This window comes from Cyanistes caeruleus, chromosome 30 (genome assembly GCF_971803275.1).
Source record: "Cyanistes caeruleus chromosome 30, bCyaCae1.hap1.1, whole genome shotgun sequence".
NCBI classification, from domain to species: Eukaryota; Metazoa; Chordata; class Aves; order Passeriformes; family Paridae; genus Cyanistes; species Cyanistes caeruleus.
The window spans coordinates 1,109,812-1,133,396 of record NC_141730.1 but is presented as its reverse complement, the minus strand read 5'-3'; the positions used below and the strand labels follow the sequence as shown (position 1 = coordinate 1,133,396).

Genomic DNA, 23,585 nt, shown 5'->3' with positions numbered 1-23,585 from the left:
CTCTGTAAATCCCCATTTCCATCCTGTGGTGGGAGGTGAAGCATATGGAGTCCCAGGGGGACAATTTGCTGTGCTATCTCCTGGGGATATCCACACCGGCCAAGGAACCAAACCAAAGTGGAGCCTGGCTCTGCTTGTGTCCCAGATAACACTGTCAACCCACAGAAACCAGGCTCAGCAGAGGCCAAGGGGTGAAGGAGATATGTCAGAGCCACCCTCCTGCTGGGAAAAGCAGGGCTGTGGTGCCCAGGAGGGATGAGTGTCCATGAGACCTTCCCTGGATGGCCCCGGCCCTGTTCTCTGTCACTCAGCAGCAGCCAATAGCAGCTGTGGCAAAAAGCACCGAACTAAAAATGAAAATAAATAATTTTAAGAAAATCTTCAAATCTGAAAACCCTCCATGACCTCCACAGGTGCTTGGTTTAACCTGGGGTTTGTTCCCCAGGAGCTGCTCGTGAGGTCCCTCATTCCCACTCCAGCCACCCAGCACCAATGCTGCCACATTTCCCAGGGGGCTGCTGAGCCCCTGCCCGAGCTTGGGCACCGCTTTCCTTGCCAAGGGGGTCACATCCAGAGGCCAAACTATGCCCTGGCAGCCAAACCACAGCTTCCCCTTCTCACAGTACCAGAGTCAGCATCATGTGCGTCAGTGATGCTGCTCCCTCCCTCCACTGCCTTTTCTATGTGCAAGGATGGAAGAAAAAATGGCAAAGAAGGAAAAAGGATCCTGACCTCACTGAACCCTGTGACTTCAAGCCAGGGCCAGCCTCAGAGAGGAAAGGACCAGGAAAATCTGCTCCAGCAGCCGTCAAGGCTAATTAAAGCGCAAATGCAACCATTCCCAAAGAATTCAGCACTCTCCAGCTGCAGCTGCTGCTGACCTGTGGTGCAACCTTGGGCTGCAGCTGACCAAGTCACCTTGTCACTTCTGTCATGGTAGCTGAGCACCCCAAAACCTGGGGTAAAGCTCCCTGCTGTGCTCAGCCCAGATTGCCTCCCTGCCTCCACCTGGCTTAGTCAGGGACCACTGGGTGCCACAGGGCACATCCAGAGCACATCCAGAGCACATCCAGAGCACATCCAGAGCACATCCAGAGCACATCCCAGGGCACATCCCAGGGCACATCCCAGGGCACATCCAGAGCACATCCCAGGGCACATCCAGAGCACATCCCAGGGCACATCCCAGGGCACATCCAGAGCACATCCCAGGGCACATCCAGAGCACATCCCAGGGTACATCCCAGGGCACATCCAGGGCACATCCCAGGGCACATCCCAGGGCACATCCCAGGGCATGTCCCAGGGGCTGCTTGCCCCATGCTTGTCCCTATCACGCTCCCACCCTGCAGGTTCCTCTGTCCTGAATTCAAAGTCACTCGTGCACAAGGACTCTGCTGGCTCTCAATTTTGCCGGGCACGAGGGACTAATCCCTTTTTACAGATTAAGGGGGCATCCTGCCACGTGTTCCGTTGGAAATAGTGCCCAGTGCCCTTCCCTGCTCCAACCCATGGCCATTCCAACTGCCAGCACCCCTGTTTTACTCTGCTTGTTAGCTCTAATCCACAGATTTTGGTCCTCCTGCTCCTCAGGGGCAGGACTCAGTTTCTCCTACTCAGCCCCATGGAGAACCTGCCACCTCACTTTACACTCCCTCTTTCCCAGCACCAGGCATCTCCTGCACACCCACCTCTGCTCCTTAATCCTCCTCATCCTCATTCCTGCCTCAGAAAGCCCTTATCGAGCTCCCTTGTCTAACTCAGGGGCAGAGATAACCCACCATCTCCCTCCCCAGTCTCTTCCATAGTCTATTTTCCTCCTGCCCAGAGTTGATTTCCCTCACCTAATTGCCCAGAAAGCGCTTTTCCCTTCCTCTAATCAGTCTGGAGCAGACTTTCTCTAGATAATTGTGCCGAGACCTGATCACCCTTCTCATCTCCATCTCTCCAACACTCCCATTTCTTCACTAAACTCATCTGCTGGAGCTGCATTCCTTGGTCTAATTATTTCAAGGCTCCGTTGAGTTACTTAATTGCTTATTCGTCTGGCACCCGTATCTGGAAATTCCCAGAGCATCTGAGACAGGGTGCAGGGCTGAGTTATCCTGGTACAACTGCCTTCCCAGTGGATAAAATTGCTCCAGGTATGTGACAGCGTGAGCCTAGAGCAAAACCTGCTCAAAAAGAAAAAAATTAATTTCTGAAATTCACTTTCTCAGGTTGCCCAGAACAGCTGTGGCTGCCCCATCCCTGGGAGTGCCCAAGGCCAGTTGGTTGGGCCTTGGAGTAGCCTGGGATAGTGGAAGGTGTCCCTGCCCATGTCAGGGGCAGTGGAAGGAGATGAACTCTAAGGTCCCTTCCAAGCTGAACCATTCCATGATTCTGAGATTCTGTGAAATGCAGAACTCTCTGCTTCTCTTGGTGGGAGGAGCAGCTCCCTGGTGATGCTCCACTGCAGCCCACAAGGAGCTGTGTGAGGCTCACACCAACCACAGCCAACAACAAACTCGTCTTTAGGCCAGGTGTGAATTCACTCCAGCTAAGGCCAAACTGAAATAGCCCAGCAATCTCATCCCAGTGCCCCAGGTATCCGTGGTCCTTGGCGGCTCCAGCTGGGACCATTTTCCCTCTTTCCACCCCTTCACTGCAGCTTCACACTCAAAGCTATTGAGGTTGTTTTGACTGGACCCACTTCCCTATTCCCATTATCACCCAGCCACCTCCTTTTTCCCAGGCTAATTGATCCACTGTTTTGTTTTCTTATCAAATTGCTCTCAGCCTCTGATGCTCCTTTAATCAATGCTTGGCCCTATCAGTTCCAGGGACTGCTGGGAGACCTCCTCTTGCAGCCACCTCTGAGTGTAATCGCTTGGGGACTTTACCTAATTGGTGTAAAACCTGATTTCTTTCTCTAATCACTCTGAGGCCCTGATTCACTTATCTAATCGCTCCAAAGCCCAGGCCTTGCACACCTCTCTCCAGAGAGAGCATATCCTTCTCCTTCATAGGTTTTTCCCTCCCTCGCAGGTGGCCCGGCTCTCTTGACTCCCTAATCCCTCAGCTGTTGATCTCCAGAACTAATCCAACCAAGACTCGGCACCCTGGCTGGCTGCTCCCCTAACCCAGAGCTGCGAGGGGTGACCCCTCCATGGAGCCCTTTTCCCCATCCTCCACGCACCCCACAGAGCGCAGAGCCACCCTGGAGGGGCTTTGCCTGCTCCTCCGCTCCAAGGGTGTCTTGGGAAGGGCGATGCGTGTCCCAGGCCACCCTGGTGACAAAGACACGGCCCCCAAGGGTCACCCCCCAACAGAGGAATCTCCCCTCTCTGCCGGGACGGGGAGCACCGGCTCAACCAGTTCCCCCTCTGCTGCACCCACTGGGCTGGGCACAGGGAGGGGACAGGCACGGGACAAGGGGAGCGGCTGTCCCGAGTTTGGCTCCTGGTGGCGAGGGGGATCGGGCCGCTGCCCCCGCGGTGTCCGGCAGCACCGGGCCCGGTTCCCGAAGGAACGGAGCCGCTCACCCGGGCCCTCTCCTTCCTCCCACTGACTCACATCCGCTGATTCAAGCGAAAGAAGTCGATGGGGGAAAAACATTCACGCCAGCCTGGAAGGATCCCAAGGCTCAGGACCCCAAGGCTCAGGGCAGGGTGGCAGGAGCAGAGGGGAGATTTATCTGTTTTGCCCTGAAGTTTCGTGGGAAGTGAGTCCCATCCCTGGGTGGCTCAAAGGTGCCACTCCCCAAGGCCTGGAATAGTCGATAGTGCCCAGAACCCGCTCCCTGCTCCAGCAGGCCCTGATGCTCTCCCTGCAGAGAAGGGCTAGACCCCAGACCCTCCCTGAGCTCACTCTGTTCCTCTCTGGCCAACAGTTTCAGCCCCAGAGCTCATTCTTTCCTCTGGAGCATCCGGCCTGAGCAAAAGCTTCCCCTTCCCGTGGCTGGCGGGGCCGCGGCCTCAGCCCACGCTGGCTCAGCAGCACAAGGTCGCTCCTGCCTTGGCAGCAGCTGCACAGGGTGACTCACACTGGCTCCAGCTTCTGCTCAGCCCCGTGTGGAGAGGTTTTGGGGGTGGAAAGCGCTGCCCTGCCCTCACCCCCCCCATCCTGGGATGCAGATTCATGTCCCAGTTCAAACCTCTTTATTTCTTCAGTTTTCCTTTGCTGCCAAGACCGAGGATTGGGCTGAAGCTGCACCCAGAGATGCTGCAACCAGTGCTGAATGCAAAGAAATGGGAATTGGGTCTTGCCTGATAACTACAGCAGGGATGACAGAGAGCTGGGGCCTGATTCTTGCTCTCTCCTTTTCCAAGAGGGAGCAGGGCAGCAAATCTCTGCACTTAGGGATTTTCCAGACCCCCATCAGTGTTACAGTTGTGTTTCCCCCACCTCAGACAGCTCCAGGTGCCACCAAAGCCACCTCTGCTCCACGAGTGGGAAGATGCAGGGGGAGGCAGGCAGACACCCAGCCCCTTCCTGGGTCCCTGCCCTCTGTGCAGGGCCAGGAGCACATTCCCAGACCCCAGCAATGGGAATTTGGTGTGTTTGTTTGCAATCCAACAATGACCCCGGCACTGTGAGAAGAATGAGTCAGCTTCCAGTTCAGGGCAAGATTCCTCATCAGTCCTCTCAGTTAAAAAAAACACCATTTGGAGATGTGGCAATTAAACAACTTCATTAAACTGGTACTTCTGACAAGTGACAGGCTGAAACCTTTCTACGCTGGCACTTTTCATGCCAGGTGGGATGGGAAGCAGCAGAGCCCTCAAACCTTTACCTTGCAGGAATCTGTACCCAAACCCCAGGATCTGCAGGCTCCGGGTGGGTGGCAGTGCCCACAGCCCCGAGGAGCTCAGTCCTCCCACTGCAGCCCCCAAAGAGTTAACACACATCTCTGGAGCTGCACAGAGCTCCTGGCTCCCAGGGGCACAGCCTTCACCCACCCTCTGACTGCTCTGCCCTGGGGGATGCTGCGGGGCACACAGGCTCCCACTCTGACGGATGTCAGAGCACAGCTCCCGGGGCTGCGGGAGTGCGAGAGGGGCTCTAGGAGCATCACCATCCTCCCTGAGCTGCCCTTGGCCCTGTCCCCTCCTCTGACAGGTTCCTCTGCCCTGGTGTCCTCAATCCCACGCTCCCCTTGGGACCCTGGGCCCTTCTACACAGCCCTACATGAGACAGGGAGCAGCGTGACCCTGCCCAGCTCCAGGAGCAGAGGAGTGGCTCCTGTCCTGGATGGATGCAGATGCCCCCACACTCTCACAGCCCCTCTGGTGAGCGCTGCCTGGTAGCAGCTGCCCCTCCACGACACTGCTGTTTCACTCTCTTTCCTCTAGACAAGGGAGGTAATGAGCCCAGATACTCCCAGGCCTCTGGGGAACAGCAGGACTGGCTGCTGTCCCCATGCCCCCTTCAGCCAGTCTTCCTTCGCTCAGCCCGAGCCAGCTCCCTCTCGGAGGACCCACGGGATGCGAAGCAAGCGCCCACCCCAGGCTCACCCGGGAGGGCAGGCTGGGCACAAACGTGACCCCATCAATCCCCTGCCTGAAGCCTCCCATCACCACTGGGCCAGCAACTCATCCCCTCAGAGCAGAGCCCAGGCTCCCCACCATCGGCGCTGGTACCCGCCATGCTACAGCCTGGCATGTCTTCCCAGGGTTTCCAAAGCAACCGCAGAAACACAACAAACAGCAACAACACACAGCAGACAGTCGGCAAACATTCCCCTCTTATTTTCTCCCCGGTTCGGTTTGTGCTTTTTCCCCTCTCCCACAAGGAAGCTGCTGCCATCAGAAGGGAACAACAATATTATTCTTCAGTGCAGCCTGCGCCATCCCAGCAGGAGCTGTGAGGCAGAGCCCCCGGCACTGCTGTTCCTGGGGGGAGCCTGGCACAGCTGAGCTGAGCCCTGACTGTGCCAAGGGCACTTGGAGCTGCTCACCTGCCTCCTCACCTGTGGGGTCACCAGGGCTGTGCTGGAGCCAGCTTGGCCGAGCAGGTGAATCCTCCTCCTGGGCAGGGCGGCGCTCCCACGGATTGTTGGGATGTACCTGGAGGAGTCTTCTGGGGGTGCCCAGGACTCAGGAGCCTTTTGCACAGGGCAGGAAGCACCTGAGCATCCTCAGGACTGGAGCAGGAGCAGACAGAGGGCCTGGGGCACGTCCAGCTGCGCCTGTGGAGAGGAGCTGGATGCAGGGACACCCTGGGGTATCCGAGGCAGCGCCACAGCCCGAGCCCTGCAGCTGTGGCACCAAGGGGATTAGCGGGCACAGCTCCAGGCGCGGGCTTTCAAAATGGGATTAGCAGCACTGTGCACGTGACAGTGGGGACAGTGGGGACAGAAGCACTGCCTTCGAGCTGGCCTGGCACTGGGGACAGGAGCACCAACTTCGAACTGGCCTGCCCAGCACTCAGCACCCAACACCCAGAACCAGCACCAGTTCTCCAGTTCTCCAAACAGCATCTCCATCAGGCCAGGCAGCCCTGAGCTGCTGTGAGGACTTGCAGCAGCACCTTTCTGAGCCCAGTTTAACTATTTTTCATCCCTTTTGGGAATGGAAAGGATTCCAGCAGGCTGGAGAGGAACAGGGACAGTGAGCTCCCCGCTGTGAACCTCCCAACACTCCTTCGTTCTGTCTCACCTCTCCCTCACAACGCCTGGGAGATCCCAGCAGCCCCTTTCCCACCCTGGACCAGGGCAGCAGCCCCAGTTTCTCCACAGACTACGCTTTCCTACACATGCTGAGTGCCACAGGCTGCAGGACTTACACCAAACCTGGTGAGATGTGAAATGCTGAATGCCTATCCTGTACCCCGGTGCCATTTTTCTCTCCCTCTCACAGATCTGTACACATGCACATACTTATAATTTTCTTAACCCTCCCTCATTCCTTTTTTCTGCTTTACTTTTTTCCAAAGTCCACCCATCTGGCAACTCATTTGTGCTCCTGAAGGCAATTATGGAAGTCAGTGAGGAGGGAGCAGGAGGGAGGTTTGTGTTGCTGAGGGGCTGTATGGAACCTGGGGATGTGGCACCTTCAGCAGCAGCTCTGGGAGTGCGGTATCACAGCAGAGGTGCACAGGGGGAAGGAAGTGAGGGGGCTTAATGCAAGCACGATGATTCCCTGTGCCATGCAGGGAATGCTGCTGGGCCAGGAATGGTGCCTGGGTGCTGGACAGGACATGCTGGAGCTGGTCAAGGTGAAATAACACCTCCCTGTACATAAAGAGTGACAGGACAAGGGGGAATGGCTTCCCACTGCCAGGGGGCAGGGTTAGATGGGGTATTGGGAGGAAATTCTTCCCTGTGAGGGTGGTGAGGCCCTGGCACAGGGTGCCCAGAGAATCTGTGGCATCCTTGGAAGCGTCCAAGGCCAAGTTGGGCAGGGTACTGCAAGCTTCTGTCATCTGCAAGCTGCAGCCTTGCTTTGCCCACCCTGGGGCGTGCTGGGGTTGCTGTGGTGGGTCCATCCTGGGAGCTGGGGCCACGCTGAGTGCTTGCAGCCCCCAGAGGAGCCCACGCTGGGGCTGTGCTCACCCAGCACGCCCGGCTGGTGGCCGCGGCCATTCGAGCGCTTATCCCCAGCTTGCAATGACATCTAGTGGAGCTGTCTTGGGAGGAGCTCAGTGAGCCAGGCCTCCTCCAGCACTCCCTGCGCTTCATTTTCCTCTCGAACCTCCTCTCTAAAGCACGTGGGCAGGAGGCAAGAGGTGGCACCTTATTTCTGAGTCATGGCTGGCCACAGCACAACTTCCCGGGAGCCAAAAAAAAAATCACCTTTTCCACAGCAACACCAAGTCCCCTCCAGCCCATGCTGCAACTGTGCTTATTCACTTAGTGAATAGCTGAGACTATTATTATTAGATAGAGTTCTTTACCTCAGGCTTCCCCTCCATCCCCAAAGCACCCCAAAAAGTGGTTTCAGTGTGCCAAATGCTGCTGGTGCAAAGCCAATAGCTGCTTGGCTGCAGCAACAAACCACACTGAGCCACAGCCAGAGACATGCTGGATCTTCCTCTAAAGGCAAGGAAGGAAAAAAATAAACAAATATGGTAACCAGAAGATAAAAACCCCAATGTGGTAAATGTGCAGCAGCAACTTCCCAGGACCCTGTCCTTGCAGATGGTGCAGCATCCAACAGGTTAATGTCAGCCCCATCCTATTTTAAACATGGAAAAGTGCTGCAGCTTGATCCCACTTCATTCCTGTAGAGATATAATCATAGTCTCTAGAAGACGCAATCATAGTATTTATTTAAGAATTAAGTGTGTCTGAAAGTGGCCTAAATTCCCTGTGCAAGAGCTGAGTTGGTGCCTCAGCACCTGACTCGGCACTGCTGCGAGTCCCTATTGTCCCTGGCCAGGGGCACCTTGCTTTGGGAACAGGGACCTGCAGGAATGGCACCAGCCTCAAAGACCCTGGTAAGCAAGGGGAGAGGCAGGTGAGGAGAACAGGGAAATGATCATCCAGAGAAATTCTGCATTTTCTGATACATCTTTATTTAGAGTAAACAAGAAGAGGCAGCACAGCAGGAATCCTGCACGGATGGGGATAGAATAAGCACAGTTTGAGTCATTGATACGAGAGGAGAGAACGAAAAAACACATAAAAACCTCACGAACAAACATCACTTTCCAAAGAGAAGACAGAGCCTGAGATGCCAACAGATCAGGTACCTCTGAGCTGCCTCAAGGTCCCATGGCAGTTACTGAGCAACGAGGGAGATTCCTATTCCAATCCCCAAAAAAACTTCCTTTGCAGAGCAGGTTTGGGACCTGCTGCTCCCATGGCTGAAGGAGATTGGGTGGGAGGAGGTTGGGACTACCCCAGCAGCTCCCTTCCCATCCCATGGAAGGGGCTGGAGAAGGAGCTCACATGGAGAGAAAGCGCTTTAAATGCAGCCACGGCCAAAGGCAGTCACTGTCCCACACTTGAAAACCAATTAAGCACCAGAGCAAATCAAGAGGGGACAGAGACACCATCATCCCTACTGAGGTGGTGCCATGGGGTTGTACCACAGCAGATGATGCACCAATGTGGTCCAAAGATCTGCTCCAGTCCCCCAAAGCATCCATGGGGCAGCAGTGACACTGAACCTCGCTCTTGTGTTTCACAGCCTGGCTGAAGAGCAGCGAAATTCATCTTTAAAATCAAAATTGTTGTTTTACACCTCAATGTACTACAGAAGAGCTGATAGGTGTCTTCATAAGCAGTTATTGCCTCTCTGTTATCTGCTCTCTCTGTGCCTCTCCCTACCCCTCCTTATAAAAACTGATTCTGACATTGTCCCAGCCTTAGCGTGAGGAAGAAATACATGCATCCATATGGATATAGATAGATAAATATAGATATATTAGAATACCTTTATTACATCAGTAAAACCTGTGTAGTGTCCAGAAATACGGTGTCCTTGGGCTGGCTGTTGGCAACACAGGAATTAAACAGCCAAAATACCCAGATAAAATAGATTTTAAAAGCAGCACATGCTACAAAAGCTTTGGCAGCTGCATCCCTCCTGCTGAGAGGTCAGGCATTGGTTTAGTACCAAGCTCAGGGCCCAGGGCTGGGGCTGAGCCCTGTGCTCCTCAGTCAGGCACCACTGGCTGCAGGTGCTCAAGCACACTGCACCCATTCAGGAAAGCTCCATGGCCAGCAGCAGCTTCCCTGCCCTCAGACCACTAACCCTGAGGTCTCTTTGGCAGGTTTACATTGCCCTCCTCCCCTGTAGCCCCACCCCTGACCCTGTTACTTCTTGAAGAACTTCTTGTTGAGGAGGAAAATGAGCAGGTTGACATTGACCTTGGCCTTATCGAACATCTTCATGACTGCTACACCCTCGTACTGCAGCTGCAGCAGGTCCTGTGGAGAGGAGACAGTCACTGCCACCAGAGCTGTGCCCAGCCAGGGAAGCTCTCCTCAGTGCCCAGGCACAGGGACCTGGGTTTGCAGTGATGGCAGATGCACAGCAAGGCTGCCCCCAGCAGCTCAGGGCAGGGCTCCACATGGGCTCCAAGTCCCCACAAGAGCTGCAGGTGTGGGGACACAACCCAGCCCCCACAGACCCTGGCTACCCTCATCTGGCCCCCAGCAGCTGCAGAACAGGCTCCACACCTGGTAGTGTAGCTGGAAGCACTCCATGTCGATCCCCATGAATTTGGCTTTCACCTGGAACCTGCCTGATTCCTCACAGGGGATGATGTCGAAAATCACGTTCTTGAGCCTGAGAAGACAGAGCCATTCGCTACCAAAAGGGGCTGCACAGTTTTAACACAACCAAGCACCAGGTCCCACCCTGGGCACCCCCTCATCAGCACAGCAGCCAGAGCCACAGCCCAAACCCCACTGCAAATCCCAACTTTCCTGCATTCTCCTACACAAAACAACTTGCCCCACGTGGCAAGACAACAGTGGCCCATGAACATCCTCCTCCTTGGTTATTTTCTTTTACTTGCCCAAGTTTTCTTAGAATTGTGGAATATCCTGAGTCAGAAGGGACCCACAAGGATCATTGAGTGCATTAAGTCCAACTTCTGGCCCTGCATTGAATAACCCCAAGCAAGAGCTCCTTCCCTGGAGCAGGGTTACGCACTGGCTGGGAGGCAGGTCCTGGATCTCCAGCAGCACCCCCTTCTCCCACAGCTGGGCTGCTGTGTAGTGCAGTGATGGCAGCTTCTTGCTCTTCCCACTGACCCTGAAAGAGAAGGGACCACATGCTGAGAGCTCATCTCTGGCCATCCGTGACCCCCTTGATTCCAAACATCCCCAGGACTCACAACAGAGAGCAATGAAAATAATGGTTTTTTTTAAAAATTACTGATTTTGGGTAAGGAACCGCACTTGCTGCTGGCTGCCAGGTTGTCAAGGCAGGTCTTGATGTACTGGTTGTAATAATCAATTTGCTCCTCATAAAACAGAGTCTTAGCATCGAGGCCCTCCAGGGTCTGCCTCAGCTTCAGGAGCTCCCTGCGACGCTGCTGCCTGTGACGCCGCTGGTTCCGAATGTCCTGGAGGAAACAGCAAATAAATGTCATTATGAGCTTTACCAGAGCAGGACCTCAGGGGGGTTTTGGGGCAGTCCCCAGCTCAGTGTCCCCCAGCACACCTTGGCCAGCTCATCAATATGCTCCTGGTAGCAGTTGGCAGAGTCCACCAGCCCCAGGCTCTCCAAGCACCGCAGGTTGCGGATGACCTTGCGCTTCTTCTCCTCCATGGAGAGCCGGCCGTTGGCAGCCAGGGAGCGATGGCGCTTCAGCTGCGCAGAGTTCTGGGTGTCCTGCAGCGCTCGCCGGCACATGAGGTGCTCATGGGCAGCTTCCTAGGGATGACAAGGGGTGAGCCTGGAACACAATTGGAATGGGATACAGAGCTGGAACAACCAAACTCCTTCACCCACGCTTTGATGTGGGTCTCTCCTGGCCCAGAACATGTGATTTTTTCTGAAAACCAAAGTCAAGTCACTGCTGGATCACAAGAGCAAACCTCTGAGAGGATCGAGGCAGCTTTTTGCTGAGAACATTTTTGCCCAAAGTTTTTTATTTCATCCCCAGCAGCAGCCTCACGCATCCCACCTCATGCTCTGAGGCTGGTGTCCACAGGATTTCTGGGAGAGAATCTCCTGGCTGGGACTGGATCAAATCCACCAGCATCTGTTTGGTGCTAGAGACCAGAGGGAGATGTCAGGCATCCGCTCCACACCATCACCCTCCACATAATATTCAGTTGCCTCTCAAATGTTTCTTGCCCACCCTGAGCATCCCAGACCCCAGTAACCCTTCCGACACCCCAGTACCCTCCTAATGCCCACGGAGTCCATCCTCACCTCAGCAGCAGGCTCCTCGTGTCACTCTCCTCACTGCTGGCCACTGGCACCAGCTTGTTGGTGAGGGTGAGGGAGATCTCTGTTCTGCTGAGCTGGGAGAGCACCTGCTCAGCACCACTGTCTCCCAGGCTGCCAACACTCTCCCCTGCGAGGGCAGAGAGAGCCCTGCTAGCTGTGTTGGGCTGGCTTCCCATGCCCAAAGCAGTCCAGCTCAAGCTTCCTGCAAGGAAAGTGTGCTCAAGTCCACCCTCCTCCCATCAGGGTAGGTGGTAGGACCTGGAATTCAACCTACCAACCAGGGACTGGACTGTAGGCAGCTCATCAAGATCCTCCAGGAGCTCGCGCAGGGGGTCACTGTGGTGTGGTGCAATGGAGTCTTGGTGCTCAAGCAGGAGCTGGACAATGCAAAGGATGAGTCAGTGGCAAAGAGGGATGCAAGGGGAGAGTGAGCAAGGGCCAGTCAGGAGTGATGCAACACCCTTGGCACCCAAGAGGGGATGCAGAAAATATGAGGTTTGCAAAAAGACAAAACTGCAGAATCTAAGTTATTTCTTTGCTTAGAAGAGAAAAAAAAAAAAGGGTCAGGAAGAGGGAAGCTTTGCCAGGAGTGGATAGAGGAATGGGAGGATACGCAGCAGAAAGCCCAGGAGGTGCGAGCAGACCAAACAGAGCTTGCCATGGGCTTTATGTGCCCTGACCTTGTGCGTGTTGATGAGCTCCCCCACTGTGATGTAGATGACTGGTTTGGCCACTGCCACCATCTCTGAGTACTCATCCATGTTAAACCTCTCTTCAGGCTCAGGGACGCAACAGGCAGCAGAGATGAACCTCCTGCAGGGAGGGACCCCTTTGGTCAGCCCCAAACCCCCACCACCAGCTCCTAGATACTCACCCACCCCCTCACCATCCTGGGGCCCACCTGAACTTGTTGTGGGTGTCCTCCAGGTACTGGTTCACCCCACAGAGATGGGCGCTCTCCCCCTGGAAGGCCTTGCGGGCAGCGGCGTGCTGCAGCACTTTGGCGATGGCCCCCAAGCTGCGGCGCTGGTCAGGCTGCAGGGCCGCCCTGGCTGATACATCCACGACGTCAAAGCCATCAGGGGCCACCACTGCCGGGTTCATGAAGCGGTAGTAGAGCAGGTTCCCCACAACCTAAGGCATGAAACAGGCTGGGGGTTGGGGACCAGATGGGTTGGGACCCAAGAAGGTGATAGATCAGCAGGGAAGGATGTTTCATCCTTGTGCTGCATGGTAGGACCCTCCTGGAAGAGATGGCAGTGCAGAGAAAAGCCCACTCTTGGCATTTCCTTAGTAGCTCAAGGAAAATGTTGACTTGGAGATGTTTTTAAGAGGATCTGAATTTTCATGGAGGGATATTGGCCCTTTATGTACAGACACAGCTGAACCCCACCAAACCGTGCAGACCCAATGGTACCTTATCGACCTCCTCTGCTGAGGCCTTGGGGAATTTCTCAACCAAGGACATCCTCAGGATTTTGGCCATGTAGCGCATCCCATAGCTGAGGAGAGGTAGGGAAAGGACCATCAGCATGTGGGTCCACCCTGATGACCCAGTCCTAGTACCCATCGTCCAAGAAGCATCAAGCCCCCAGCCCAGGGGTGATGGAGAAGTCCACGGGTAGGATCAGCAGCTACAGCACGCCTCAGCTCCCTCCCCCACCCTGACAACCCAGGCATCTCTGGAGGAAGCTTTCATCCTCTGAGGTGACCACAAATCACAGAGTCTTTCTGGCAGACATATCAGTGTCAGCAGTAAACTGCCCAGAAATGGAGCAGAAAAACAAGCCAGCCCACAAGATGCTGCTGGTATTTGGGGTTCCCCTTGCAGTAACTCAGTCCTGCAGCAGCAAAGGGGCCAGAAAGCCCCCCATAACCCAACCTCCTTCCTAAGGCCTTCCTAAGACCTTAGAGCCAACAGCACTCCTGGGGTGTGCACAGAAACCATCAGGATACTCACGGGATCTTGTCAACAGAAGAGGTGATAGCAGAGACAAACTTGTCTGTTATTGCCAGGAGATTGCGGATAGAAATGTCCAGCCGCCTTTGGACCTCGGGGTGGCTGAGAGCCTGCTCAGGGCTGACCTCATATGGGAGCTTGCTGTGAAGGGAAGACAAGATCCCCATCACCATCCTAATGCCCATCACCCTGTGGCCAAGCCAAGCCTCCTTACCCACGCTCTGACCTTCTGTGCCCACTCTGTGACTCAGTCTGGTTGATCCATGCCTTGTAGATGTCCACAGGGTCCGTGCGGATGCTGAGGGTCTTGTCCTGCAGGACCTCCTGCACCGGGCCAGCCAGGATGTGCCGCAGGGAGTTCTGCCCACGGACATTGCGGTAGAAGCTGACCACCAGCCGGATCACCGTGGCATTGCCCATTAGGATGTCATGAACGTGGTCCACCTTGGACCTAGGGACAGAGACAGGGCAGATGGGACGAGGGGACTGGCGTGTGTGTGCGCGTTCTCCAAGACGAGGCAGCAGACAGAAGAGATAACAGCATCCAAGCTGATGCAGTTCAGCCTTTCCCTGGGCCTGTCTCCACACCAGGGCACCCACAGACACCCACCTGATCTCTTCCTGCAGCGCCACTTTGAAGAGCTGGAGCAGCAGGTAAGCCTCCCGTGGGTTGGACGCGTAGTTGTAAAGTGTAAAGATCACCGACTCCATGAATTTGGTGGACTTGTTCTGAGGCATCTGGAAGATCAGCCTGGCCAAGTACACTGGCTGTGTCTGCAGGAATGAGGGACACCAAGCTAACCCAAGTGCCATGGGGTAGCCAGGGGCCAGGTCCCTGCAGTGTCCCCCAAGCTGTGGGGCACACAGCAGAGCCCCCAGCCCCACCTGCAGCAGGTAGAAGAGGTGCTGATAGGCCTCCAGCTTCTGCCGCTTCTCCTTGCTGAGTGACTTGAGCCCCTTCTGCTTGTCCATGGACATCATCTCTGAGAGCTGCTCTTTGTTCTTCTTGGTCAGCTTCTTGCAGTGGGAGACCACCTCCTGCGGCCACACAGGCAGGGAGAGAAGCACTGGGCTCTGCCTAAGGCTCTGGCATTCTGACCAGTTTCTGGGAGAGCCAGAGGCACCCCAGTGCTCCCCACCTCCTCCCTGACCCCTCCAATTGCTTAATAAAATAGCAAAGCAGAGATGAGCCCAAGCTGTGATAACCACAGAGGGCAAGACCACGTGAGGCAACCAAGTCCTCCCCCACTCTACCTGCAGTGTGATCCTGTTCTTGACCAGCAGCCCAATCTTGATGTCCATGAGGTCCAGGTCGCTCTCCAGCTGCCGGCTGGCACGGATCCTCTTCACCAGCTCCTCCTGCATCCGCAGCACCTCTGACTCCTCCCAGAAGTCATGCTGGCTCTGCTCCAGCAGGTGGATGAAGCGCCGGACGATGCCTAAGGCTGGACTCTTGGTGTGGACTGTGGCAATGCACAGTAATGCCATGGATGTTTGCAGGTGGATGGGGTAGCCACCTCCACCACAGACCCTCAAGACTGCCAGCATTCACCCAGACACCCCTTCCTCCTCCCAAAAAAGCATCTCCTTGCAGCACCAGCACGTGGGCCACACTATGCAACAGCCTCCAGGAAGCTCCTGGGGGCAGAGGGGTAGCCCCAGGGCTGATGACCAAAGACCACCAAGGCTCTGTCACTCCTCTCCTTGCCAAGGGGCCACCAGTGGCCTGTCTACAACTACTTCCCCACTGTGCTGGGCCAGCAAGGGAAGAGGCAGAGTGCCCTTCCCAATTAGCCATCGCACTTCAGAGCGGCAATGAGCAGGCACTTACCCAGCATCCTGTAATCCCCACGGGCCTTGTTCGCTCGCACAAAAGCCTGGATTTTAATTATGGCTTTAATCTGCCAAGACAAACAAGGGGGTGGAAGATGTTTTTCCATAGTGTCCTGAACACACACAGGGAGTGAGGGAGAGCTGGACAAGCATATCACTGCCTGGTCCCACTGCCAGGATGAATCAGTTCTTCCAGCCGCACTGTGAGCACTCGGGAACAGGGATCCAACTGCATGCTCTGGATCATCCCCCTACATCCAACATGGCCCCAGGAGCTGTTTGACTCTCATCCCATCACTTACATTCTGCCTGAAGTAGCGCAGCCTCTCCTGGTACTTCCTCTGTGCCTGCCACATCCTCACAGCCGCCTGGATCTGGGAGAGATATTCCAGCAGTTGGATTCTGGAAGGACATGCTTGGCCAAAGGGAATGGGTGGAGGGGAAAAATCATGAGGACTTCTAGAGGAGGTTTAGGTTGGATATTAAGGAAAATTAGGGAAAAAAAGGCTGAAGAAAAGATCTTCCAAACCTTGATTGCAGCCTCTGTGTTGGATTTCAGGTAGTGCAGCCTCTCCAGGTAAGCTCTGCGCTGCCTGTACCCCCTCCAACAAGCCTGGGCACAAGAAGACACCAGGTAGAGAGACCTGTGTGATGTTGCTGTGATTCCATTAATTTTTCAGGGTGCACATGAGAAAAGATAATAATATAGCATGGAGAAAGAGGAAACCAGCACCCAAAGCAGCTACTGCGAGAGAAACAAGCCCCACACTACTCTCTGCAGCACCTCGGCGGTCCAGGCAGTAAAAGTACAGAGCAGCAAGGGCTGGCACTCCTTGGACCTGCCAGAAGATGCTGTGAGCAGCTGCCCTTGGTTTGTGTTGCTGTGTCCAGAGGAGGGACAAATTCTGGCTGCATCACCTGGATCCTGATGGCAGCTGGCCTCTGCTCCTGCAGGATGTGCCGCCGTGCCATGAACTGCTGGCGAACAAGGAAACCCCGGAGCCGTGCCTGCAGCCTCACCACCAAGGCAACGTTGGATGCCCACAGGCACTCCCGGTCGTGTGCCACCGTCACTTGGGTGACGACCAACTGCAAGGACATGAGGCACCAGCTCAGCCCCAGTGGTGCCAGCAGTGCCCAGCCAGCCCCATCCTGCCCAGACCTGGATCTCCTCTCGGCTCAGATGCGTGGTGTTGAAGCTGCCATTGCGTGGGCACTGCCAGCTGCCCTCCAAGGTCTGCAGGTTCAGGTAGTACTCGGCTCCATCCAGCAGTCTGTGCCGGATCCAGGATGGCTTCATGCCCCCTGCATGCCGGGACAGATGGGAGTTGCTGGAGAGTGCTGCTCCCCATGAACACCCTGGCGAGGGGTGCACCCCAGGCTCCCAGGGTGGGAGGTTTTTCAGCCCCTAGGGTTTTACCTGATGGTCTCTTGGTGGCCATCAGAGCTGCCAGCTGCTCCTGGTAAGCATCAGCACAGGCATTCACCACCCCACACAGGGCCACGTCAGGGTTGCACAGCACGCGCAGTGTCTGTGACGCCTTCCCTTCCTTGATGGCCTGGTTGATGGCAGCTGTGCCCAGAGCCACTACGGGAACAGAGGAGGTCACGTCAGCCCCTTCTTGTCCCCCAGCCTCCAGTAGTGCCCACATGGGGAGAGCACTCACTGCTCCTGGCTGCCACTGTGTCCTGGTTGGCCTGGAAGACGCCTTTCTGGATCTCCTCCCACCAAAGAACAGCTCCATTGTCCTCTGTGGCCTGCGAGATGGGGGAGATGGGGTCTAGTGAGCTGGGCTGCCCCTTGGGAGCACCTCCTGCTTTGCAGATGCTGAATTGCTAGGGTGGCAATGTCACTTCACAGTCTCATGGCCAAGGTGGGGTACCCTGCATCCAGAGGGGATACCGTGCTGCCATGGAGGTACTCCACAGCTGATGACCACTACCCCACCTGGACTTTCTGCCTCCGTGCCCTGGACAGGACATTGTGGTAGCGTGGGGCGGTTGGAAGGGCAATGTCAGGCAGGGCAGGTGCCAGTAGCAGCAACGCCGCCAGCGTCTTCTCAGGATCCGCCTGCAGCAGCGCCTCATTGACCAGCCGGACCGCGTGGGCTCCTGTGTGGGAGGGAAGGGACACACCTTTCAACCCCTCCAATGCTCCAGGCACCCGAGGGTGTCACAGCCCAGAGTGGTGTGGGATCCTCTGGTGTCTCACTGGGACTGGAATCCCAGTGCAACCTCCCTCCTAAGGTATCTGCAGACCCCCTGCATGCCCAAACCTCGTGTGGGCAGGACTCACGGTCGTTTTCATCCTGCACTGATGAATTGGTGCTGTTGATGCTGTCCTGAATGTCATTCCAGCTCAGGAACTCAGTTCCTGCTTTCCTCGATTGGCCTTTCAGCTGCAACAAGTCATCAAAGTACCTGCAGGAGAGACACAGGGCAGTGACTGGGAGCATTCCAAGCAGGTCTCAGTGCATTCTGAGGAGGGCTTGGTGCATTCTGAGGAAGAGGGTACATGCCAGACCCAGCTGCCCAGTTCTTCAGAGGGGAGAGGCAAAGCACAGGAAGCTGCTGGAACAAGCCCACAAAAAGCCCAGGTCTCCTGACCAGCCCTTTCCACAAGATTTCTTCACACCAGCCCCCAACACAGAGCCAAACTCACTGCTGTGCATTTGCATCTTCAACTCCTGAGAGGCCCAGGGCAGGGCTGACCAGGCTGCTCCAGAGCCTGGTTGGGTTCCTGGCATCCAGGGCTTGGTTAACCAGTGCAACAGTTGAGAGCATTTCCACAGCCACAAACAATTCCTCCTGTGCCAACTCGCCCTGCAAAAGGGCAGGCAAAGACACTGAACCCCCATAACCTCCTTCTCCAGTCCCAGCTTCCCCAGGGAAGCAGCAGCAGCAGAGGAAGCACCCTAGTCCTAGCAGAGGGACCAACCCATCCACCCTCAAGGGGATCCATGGCCCATCCCTGGGGATCTCTCACCCGTGGGTGCTGGCACTGCAGCAGGGCCAGCTGCTGCTGGTACAGCAGGGCAGCAGGGGCATGCACATCAGGCAGCTGGGCTGCAGGGTCCATCAGAGCTTCCAAGGTTACTGCTGGCATCCCTCGGCGGACAGCAGCGTTGATCTGGCTGACAGCCTGCAGCACTGAGGGACAGAAAGGGGGGCTGGCACAGGGGGGCTGCAGGAGGTGGCTGTCTCAGGGCCAGGCTGCCTGCAGGCCCACCAGCTCCTGGGATGCACTGGGCAACATAACCTGCAACAAGTGTTTGCCTAGGCACTCACTGGCTCGCTCCTTCTCGTCCCTCCGATTCGCTGTGAGGATCCCTGCCTGCACCTCCTCCTGCTCCAGCAGCTCCAGGTAGCCCAGCTCCTGCAACAAGCAGAGAGGGGTGTCAGGTCTCACAGCTCATCGTGCTTGTGCTGACACAGCAGCCATGCTCAGACCTCTGGCAGAAAGCTGCCAATTCCCCAGCCCACAGGACCTCCCTCTTCCTGGGGACCATGGGCTGCCCCCAGCACAAGCACCCTGCCCCGCAGGCTCCTGCCAGCCCCTACCAGCGCCTTCTCCTCCCGGTCCATGCTGAGCTGCTCCAAGTAGAGCTCGAGGTTGTCTCGCTGGAGGCAGCTCAGGGCCAGGATGGGGTCCCACAGTGCACGGTGCAGTGCCAGCATATCCTGTCTCTCCAGGGCATTGTCCACCTCTTCCAGAGCCCCACGCACTACAAGAGACCAGTCCATCCCAGAGGTGAGTAGGTAAATCATCCCACAGCTCCAGGGAGCAAAGGCAGCTATGGCTAAAGCCTGCATACCCATCATTTAAATTTCTCCCTGGAAATGCACACCCAGCCCTTCTTCTCACTAGGTCTGAGGTTGGCCTGAGCAGATTTCTTTCTGCTATGCCCACCACTCTCCCCATACCCTGGGATTACCATGGCCCCACCATAAGCCCTGGAGAACCCCCAGAGGGAAGGGCCAGCTTTGCTCACCATTCACTTTGATGATGTTCCCTTGGATTTCAGCCTGGGTCAGACACCAATCATAGACATCCTCTCCTTCAGGGATCACCTGTGGGTACTGGACAGGGACTCCTCAGCCTGAGCTTTCTGCTCAAGCACACGCTGCCATGCACAGTGAAGTCCCCTGCAGACGCCTGGGCTCATTTCCCAACACCAAGCTCTGAGTGAACCAGCCCCCAAAGAGGAATCATCTATCCCATCTTCTGCTCAGCACAAGGGCTCCCAGGCCATGTTTCAGCCAGCAAGCACCATATGGACTCTGGCCAAGGGACCACTCCAGTCAGAAGCACCCACCTGCCCATCAGCAAAGGGGCTGCTTCTCTCCCAGCCACCCTGGAGCATCCTGTGCCCTACTCACCCTGTTTCTGGCATTGCTGCCCTTCTCCAGCTTGGCCTGGTGCAGCACCTCCTGGTAGGCACCTGCCAGCTCCTCACGCAGTCCCACCAGCATGGCGTGGGGGTTGTGGAGGGTCTCCATCGTCTGGGCCACCACCCTCCGATCCACCGCTTTGTTGATGGCCAACACCGCGGCATGGACTGGAGGCGAGGCAGGGAGGAGGTGAGTGAGATGGGACATGAAGGGGCAAGATGGCCCACCTGCTTTATCCCTGCATGCAGTGGGACAAGGCATTCCAAGGGTGATGGTGGGAACCCGCCCTGTTCAAAAGGCAAGCTGCGGTCTCCAGCACCTGGGAAGTCTGTGTCTCACAGCAAGCCCAGGGAATGCAGAACCCCAGCTGCTGCTGGCTAGGAAAGGGCTGTGCCAGCACCTGCAGCCTTGTGCTGGGCTGAAAGAACAACCAGGTGCCTCCCACCCAGACCACCATCAACTCCCAGAGCACCCCCTCCCATTTTGCTGGCCCCAGATTTGGTGTTCAGAGGTTGAGCCAAGATCCTGCTACAGGCTGACACCCAAGCCCTGCTCCCCACCAGGCACCCGTCACCTGCTGCTTCATCCACTGAGAGCTCGTTGGCCAAAATACCACCAATCTTGCTGAAGGCGGGCAGCTGCAGCCCATATTTCTCCAGCTCCTGCTTCATGTTGTTGATCTCCTCCTCTGGAGCAGAGTAGAAGCAGCACTGCTCAGCACCAGCCCCATAACCCGGTACTGGAGCAGGGGCAGCCAGAAGAGGCCCCTCTCCCTGGCCAAGAGGGGTGCAGAAAACCCACACACTGGGGTTTAACATCCCTGAGGCAGCTTTGGCAAAACACATACAAGACTTTCATTCCCCGCTTCCCTCCTGCCATGGGACCCCAGAGCATTGGTGGCAAACCTCCCTCAGCAACTCCCAGCCCAGGTCTCCCTGCACAGCACCATACCTGTGAAGTTCACTTTCCCATACAAGTCTTGGATTGGAGGAGCCAGCCCCAGCTTGAAGAGGTAGAAGCTGAAATACAAACCCACGCCATGACATCACGTGCTTCTCCCTCCCAACACTTCTGTGTCACCTGAGGCTAACAGGTGACACCACCAAAGGGCTCATGAGCACAAAGACATTCCGTGACAGCCAGGCCAGGGCACCCACCTGAGTGCATGGATGCAGTAGACCACCCGGGGCATGTTCTTCTTGTCATAGATGTCAGTGGTCTCTGGGTGGAAGATCTGCCAGCAAGACAAGAGACACATCAGAGTGCAATGGCATCCAGACAGTTTCCCAGGTCAGCTGGTATCAAAGAGTGGGGGGCAAAGATGAAGCCTCCCTTGCCATACTAGCACCCCTCCAGTACTGCCACAAGGCAAAGGCCAGTGTGTCCCTTGTCTGGGAAAAGGAGAGGGGAGATGTTACCGAGGGAAGCCCCACGTGGCTCATAGCATTACGCCAGTGGTTGATGTTATCCGTGTGCCGAAAATGAAGCCCGGCTGCCTGGAAGAGAGGAGCTGAGGTCAGGCTGAGCCCCACTTTCTCCCATCCCTGGGGTCCCCCTTGCCCCCAGACCAATCCAACCAAGGCAGGAGGTTAAAGACAGAGCCAACACCTATGACCCCCAGCGACAGCACAGCTCAGAGACCCCACTGCAGCCACCTGCTACAAAACCATCCCTCAGTGACTGCTGCCAGCAAGTCCCTCCTCACTCTGCATGCACCAGCACAGGGAAGGGTACTTCCTAAGGCGTACGACACCTTCCCCCTGGTGCCACAGCCTTACCTTGTACCGTGTCTGTTCAGGGTCATAGATCTTCTTCAGGGGGACAACAGCAGGGGCAAAGCAGTGGCCCAGTTTGGCCAGGAGGACCCCGTTGCGCAGGGTCTCCTCCAGCTCCGTGGGCGGAGGCAGGCCCTCACCCAGACAGGCCTCCATCCAGCTGGCAGGGCAGAGACAGGGCACATCAAGGACCCCCAGCACCCATCCAGCAGAAAAGCCCACAAAGGACATTCCCCTCAACCCCATTCCAATAAATCGTCCCTGGCAGTGGAGCTCAGCCCTTAGGCTTTTGCAGCTGGGTGGTTTTCAGTTTGGGTGTTGGGCTGAGTGTCCCCCCCCACAAAAAAAAACCACAAATCCCCAACCAGCTTTGAGGAGCTACAAAGCCTCAGGATCCAGGCAGCATTCTGCAGCATTATAGCTCATTCCCCCTGTCCCCTCTCCTTAACCCCCCAGATCCAAGCTCGAGGATCTCCCCAAGTGCAGCCCCACCGCTTGGCTTCCTCCAGGTGACACAGGTACTGGTAGGCATCATTCTGCCTCCTCTGTTCGTCCATCTCATCTGCAGTCAGGCGCTCACCTGGGAAGAAAGGAGGTCTCCCATCAGAGACCCCTGCTCAGGGGAACTTTTTGAAGCCCCCATGGCCACTGAAACTAAGATTTGGGAAAGGAAGCCGGGCTTTGGGTGCAGTAGCCTCCTACAGCGCTCGTGGGAGTGGCCACCAGCGTCAGAGTGCCACCAGCCAAGAACTTATGTTCTGGCAGTGGGAGGAAAGTTTCCAATTTCCCTTTTTCCCAAATAACGGCCATCGGAACTGGCACTGAAGTGGGGGAGGGCGCAGAGCAAGCACCCGGGGGGGAGGAGGTGGGGAACACAGCTACAGCTTTGGGGTCCTCTGACACTGCTCCTGCTGGAGGTACCCACGATTTCTAGGGGGCACCCGGCTGTCCCCCAGCAAACCATTCCTCAAAATATCTCCCCAGAGGCCTGGCACCTTGCCACCGCCGTCGCTCTACCCACATGCAGACCTGCCTGTTCCCCCTCAGCCCCCTGCACCCCTAGCCCTGAGTGTTCCCCCATCCCTCGGCACGCCCAGAGTGCCTGTGTCCCCCTGCACCTGTCCCCACAACCCTTACCTGTCCCCGGCGCCCCAGGCCTGTCTGTTCCCCCAACGCCCCGCACCTACCTGTCCTCCCCCAGCTCGCTGCACCCCAGACTTGTCCCCCTGCTCCCTTCATCGTCCCGCAGCCCAGAGCTGCCCGCTCCCTCCATGGCCGAATGTGCTCCCGTTCACTCACAGCGCCCCAGTCCCGCTCCCTCCATCGCTCCCTCCATGGCCGAATGTGCTCCCGTTCACTCACAGCGCCCCAGCCCCGCTCCCTCCATCGCTCCCTCCATGGCTCCAGCGGCTCCGCCCGCGGTTTGAATCTCCCGCCGCTCACGTGACACCGCGCGGGGGCTGCTGGGTACCGGGACCGCGGGACAGCGAGACACGGGGACAGCGAGACATGGGGACAGCGGGACATGGGGAAAGTGGGACATGGGGACACAGGGACAGCGGGACACGGGGACAGCGAGACACGGGGACAGCGGGACACGGGGACATCAGGACACGGGGACAGCGGGACACGGGGACAGCAGGACATGGGGACAGCGGGACATGGGGAAAGTGGGACATGGGGACACAGGGACAGCGGGACACGGCGGGGAGAGCGGGGGACACACACTGGGGAGCTCAGGGAGCGCTGGGGGTGCAGGGAGGTGAAACACACTGAGAGAACGAGGGGAGC

At 56.6% G+C, this 23,585-nt stretch overlaps 1 protein-coding gene across 3 annotated transcripts; it reads right to left on the bottom strand.

The window, feature by feature from the left end:
• Window positions 1–8,475: 8,475 nt before the first annotated feature.
• IQGAP3 (IQ motif containing GTPase activating protein 3) lies at window positions 8,476–23,253 on the bottom strand. Of its 3 annotated transcripts, none has more exons than XR_015279882.1 (38): window positions 23,157–23,250; window positions 22,287–22,374; window positions 21,798–21,954; window positions 21,438–21,515; window positions 21,177–21,253; window positions 20,971–21,038; window positions 20,594–20,707; window positions 20,008–20,186; window positions 19,620–19,707; window positions 19,189–19,352; window positions 18,916–19,003; window positions 18,614–18,777; window positions 18,290–18,450; window positions 17,924–18,048; window positions 17,576–17,739; window positions 17,295–17,385; window positions 17,048–17,215; window positions 16,790–16,932; window positions 16,546–16,716; window positions 16,157–16,240; window positions 15,930–16,001; window positions 15,626–15,695; window positions 15,049–15,257; window positions 14,680–14,832; window positions 14,405–14,568; window positions 14,021–14,245; window positions 13,795–13,935; window positions 13,252–13,336; window positions 12,736–12,968; window positions 12,515–12,647; window positions 12,109–12,211; window positions 11,817–11,961; window positions 11,566–11,653; window positions 11,100–11,334; window positions 10,835–11,001; window positions 10,587–10,688; window positions 10,109–10,217; window positions 8,476–9,856 (listed from the first exon to the last, which is right to left on the bottom strand). XR_015279882.1 is itself a non-coding variant. In XM_023941667.2 (38 exons), exons 1-38 carry the CDS (start codon window positions 23,191–23,193, stop codon window positions 9,743–9,745), a joined length of 4,935 nt encoding a protein of 1,644 aa, XP_023797435.2. In that variant the 5' UTR covers window positions 23,194–23,253; the 3' UTR covers window positions 8,476–9,742. The 3 variants fall into 3 exon arrangements, 2 of the variants coding, with proteins under 2 accessions (XP_023797435.2, XP_086722313.1); XM_023941667.2 differs by having other exon boundaries at window positions 11,100–11,312; window positions 23,157–23,253; XM_086866187.1 differs by having other exon boundaries at window positions 11,100–11,312; window positions 23,094–23,231.
• Window positions 23,254–23,585: the final 332 nt, after the last annotated feature.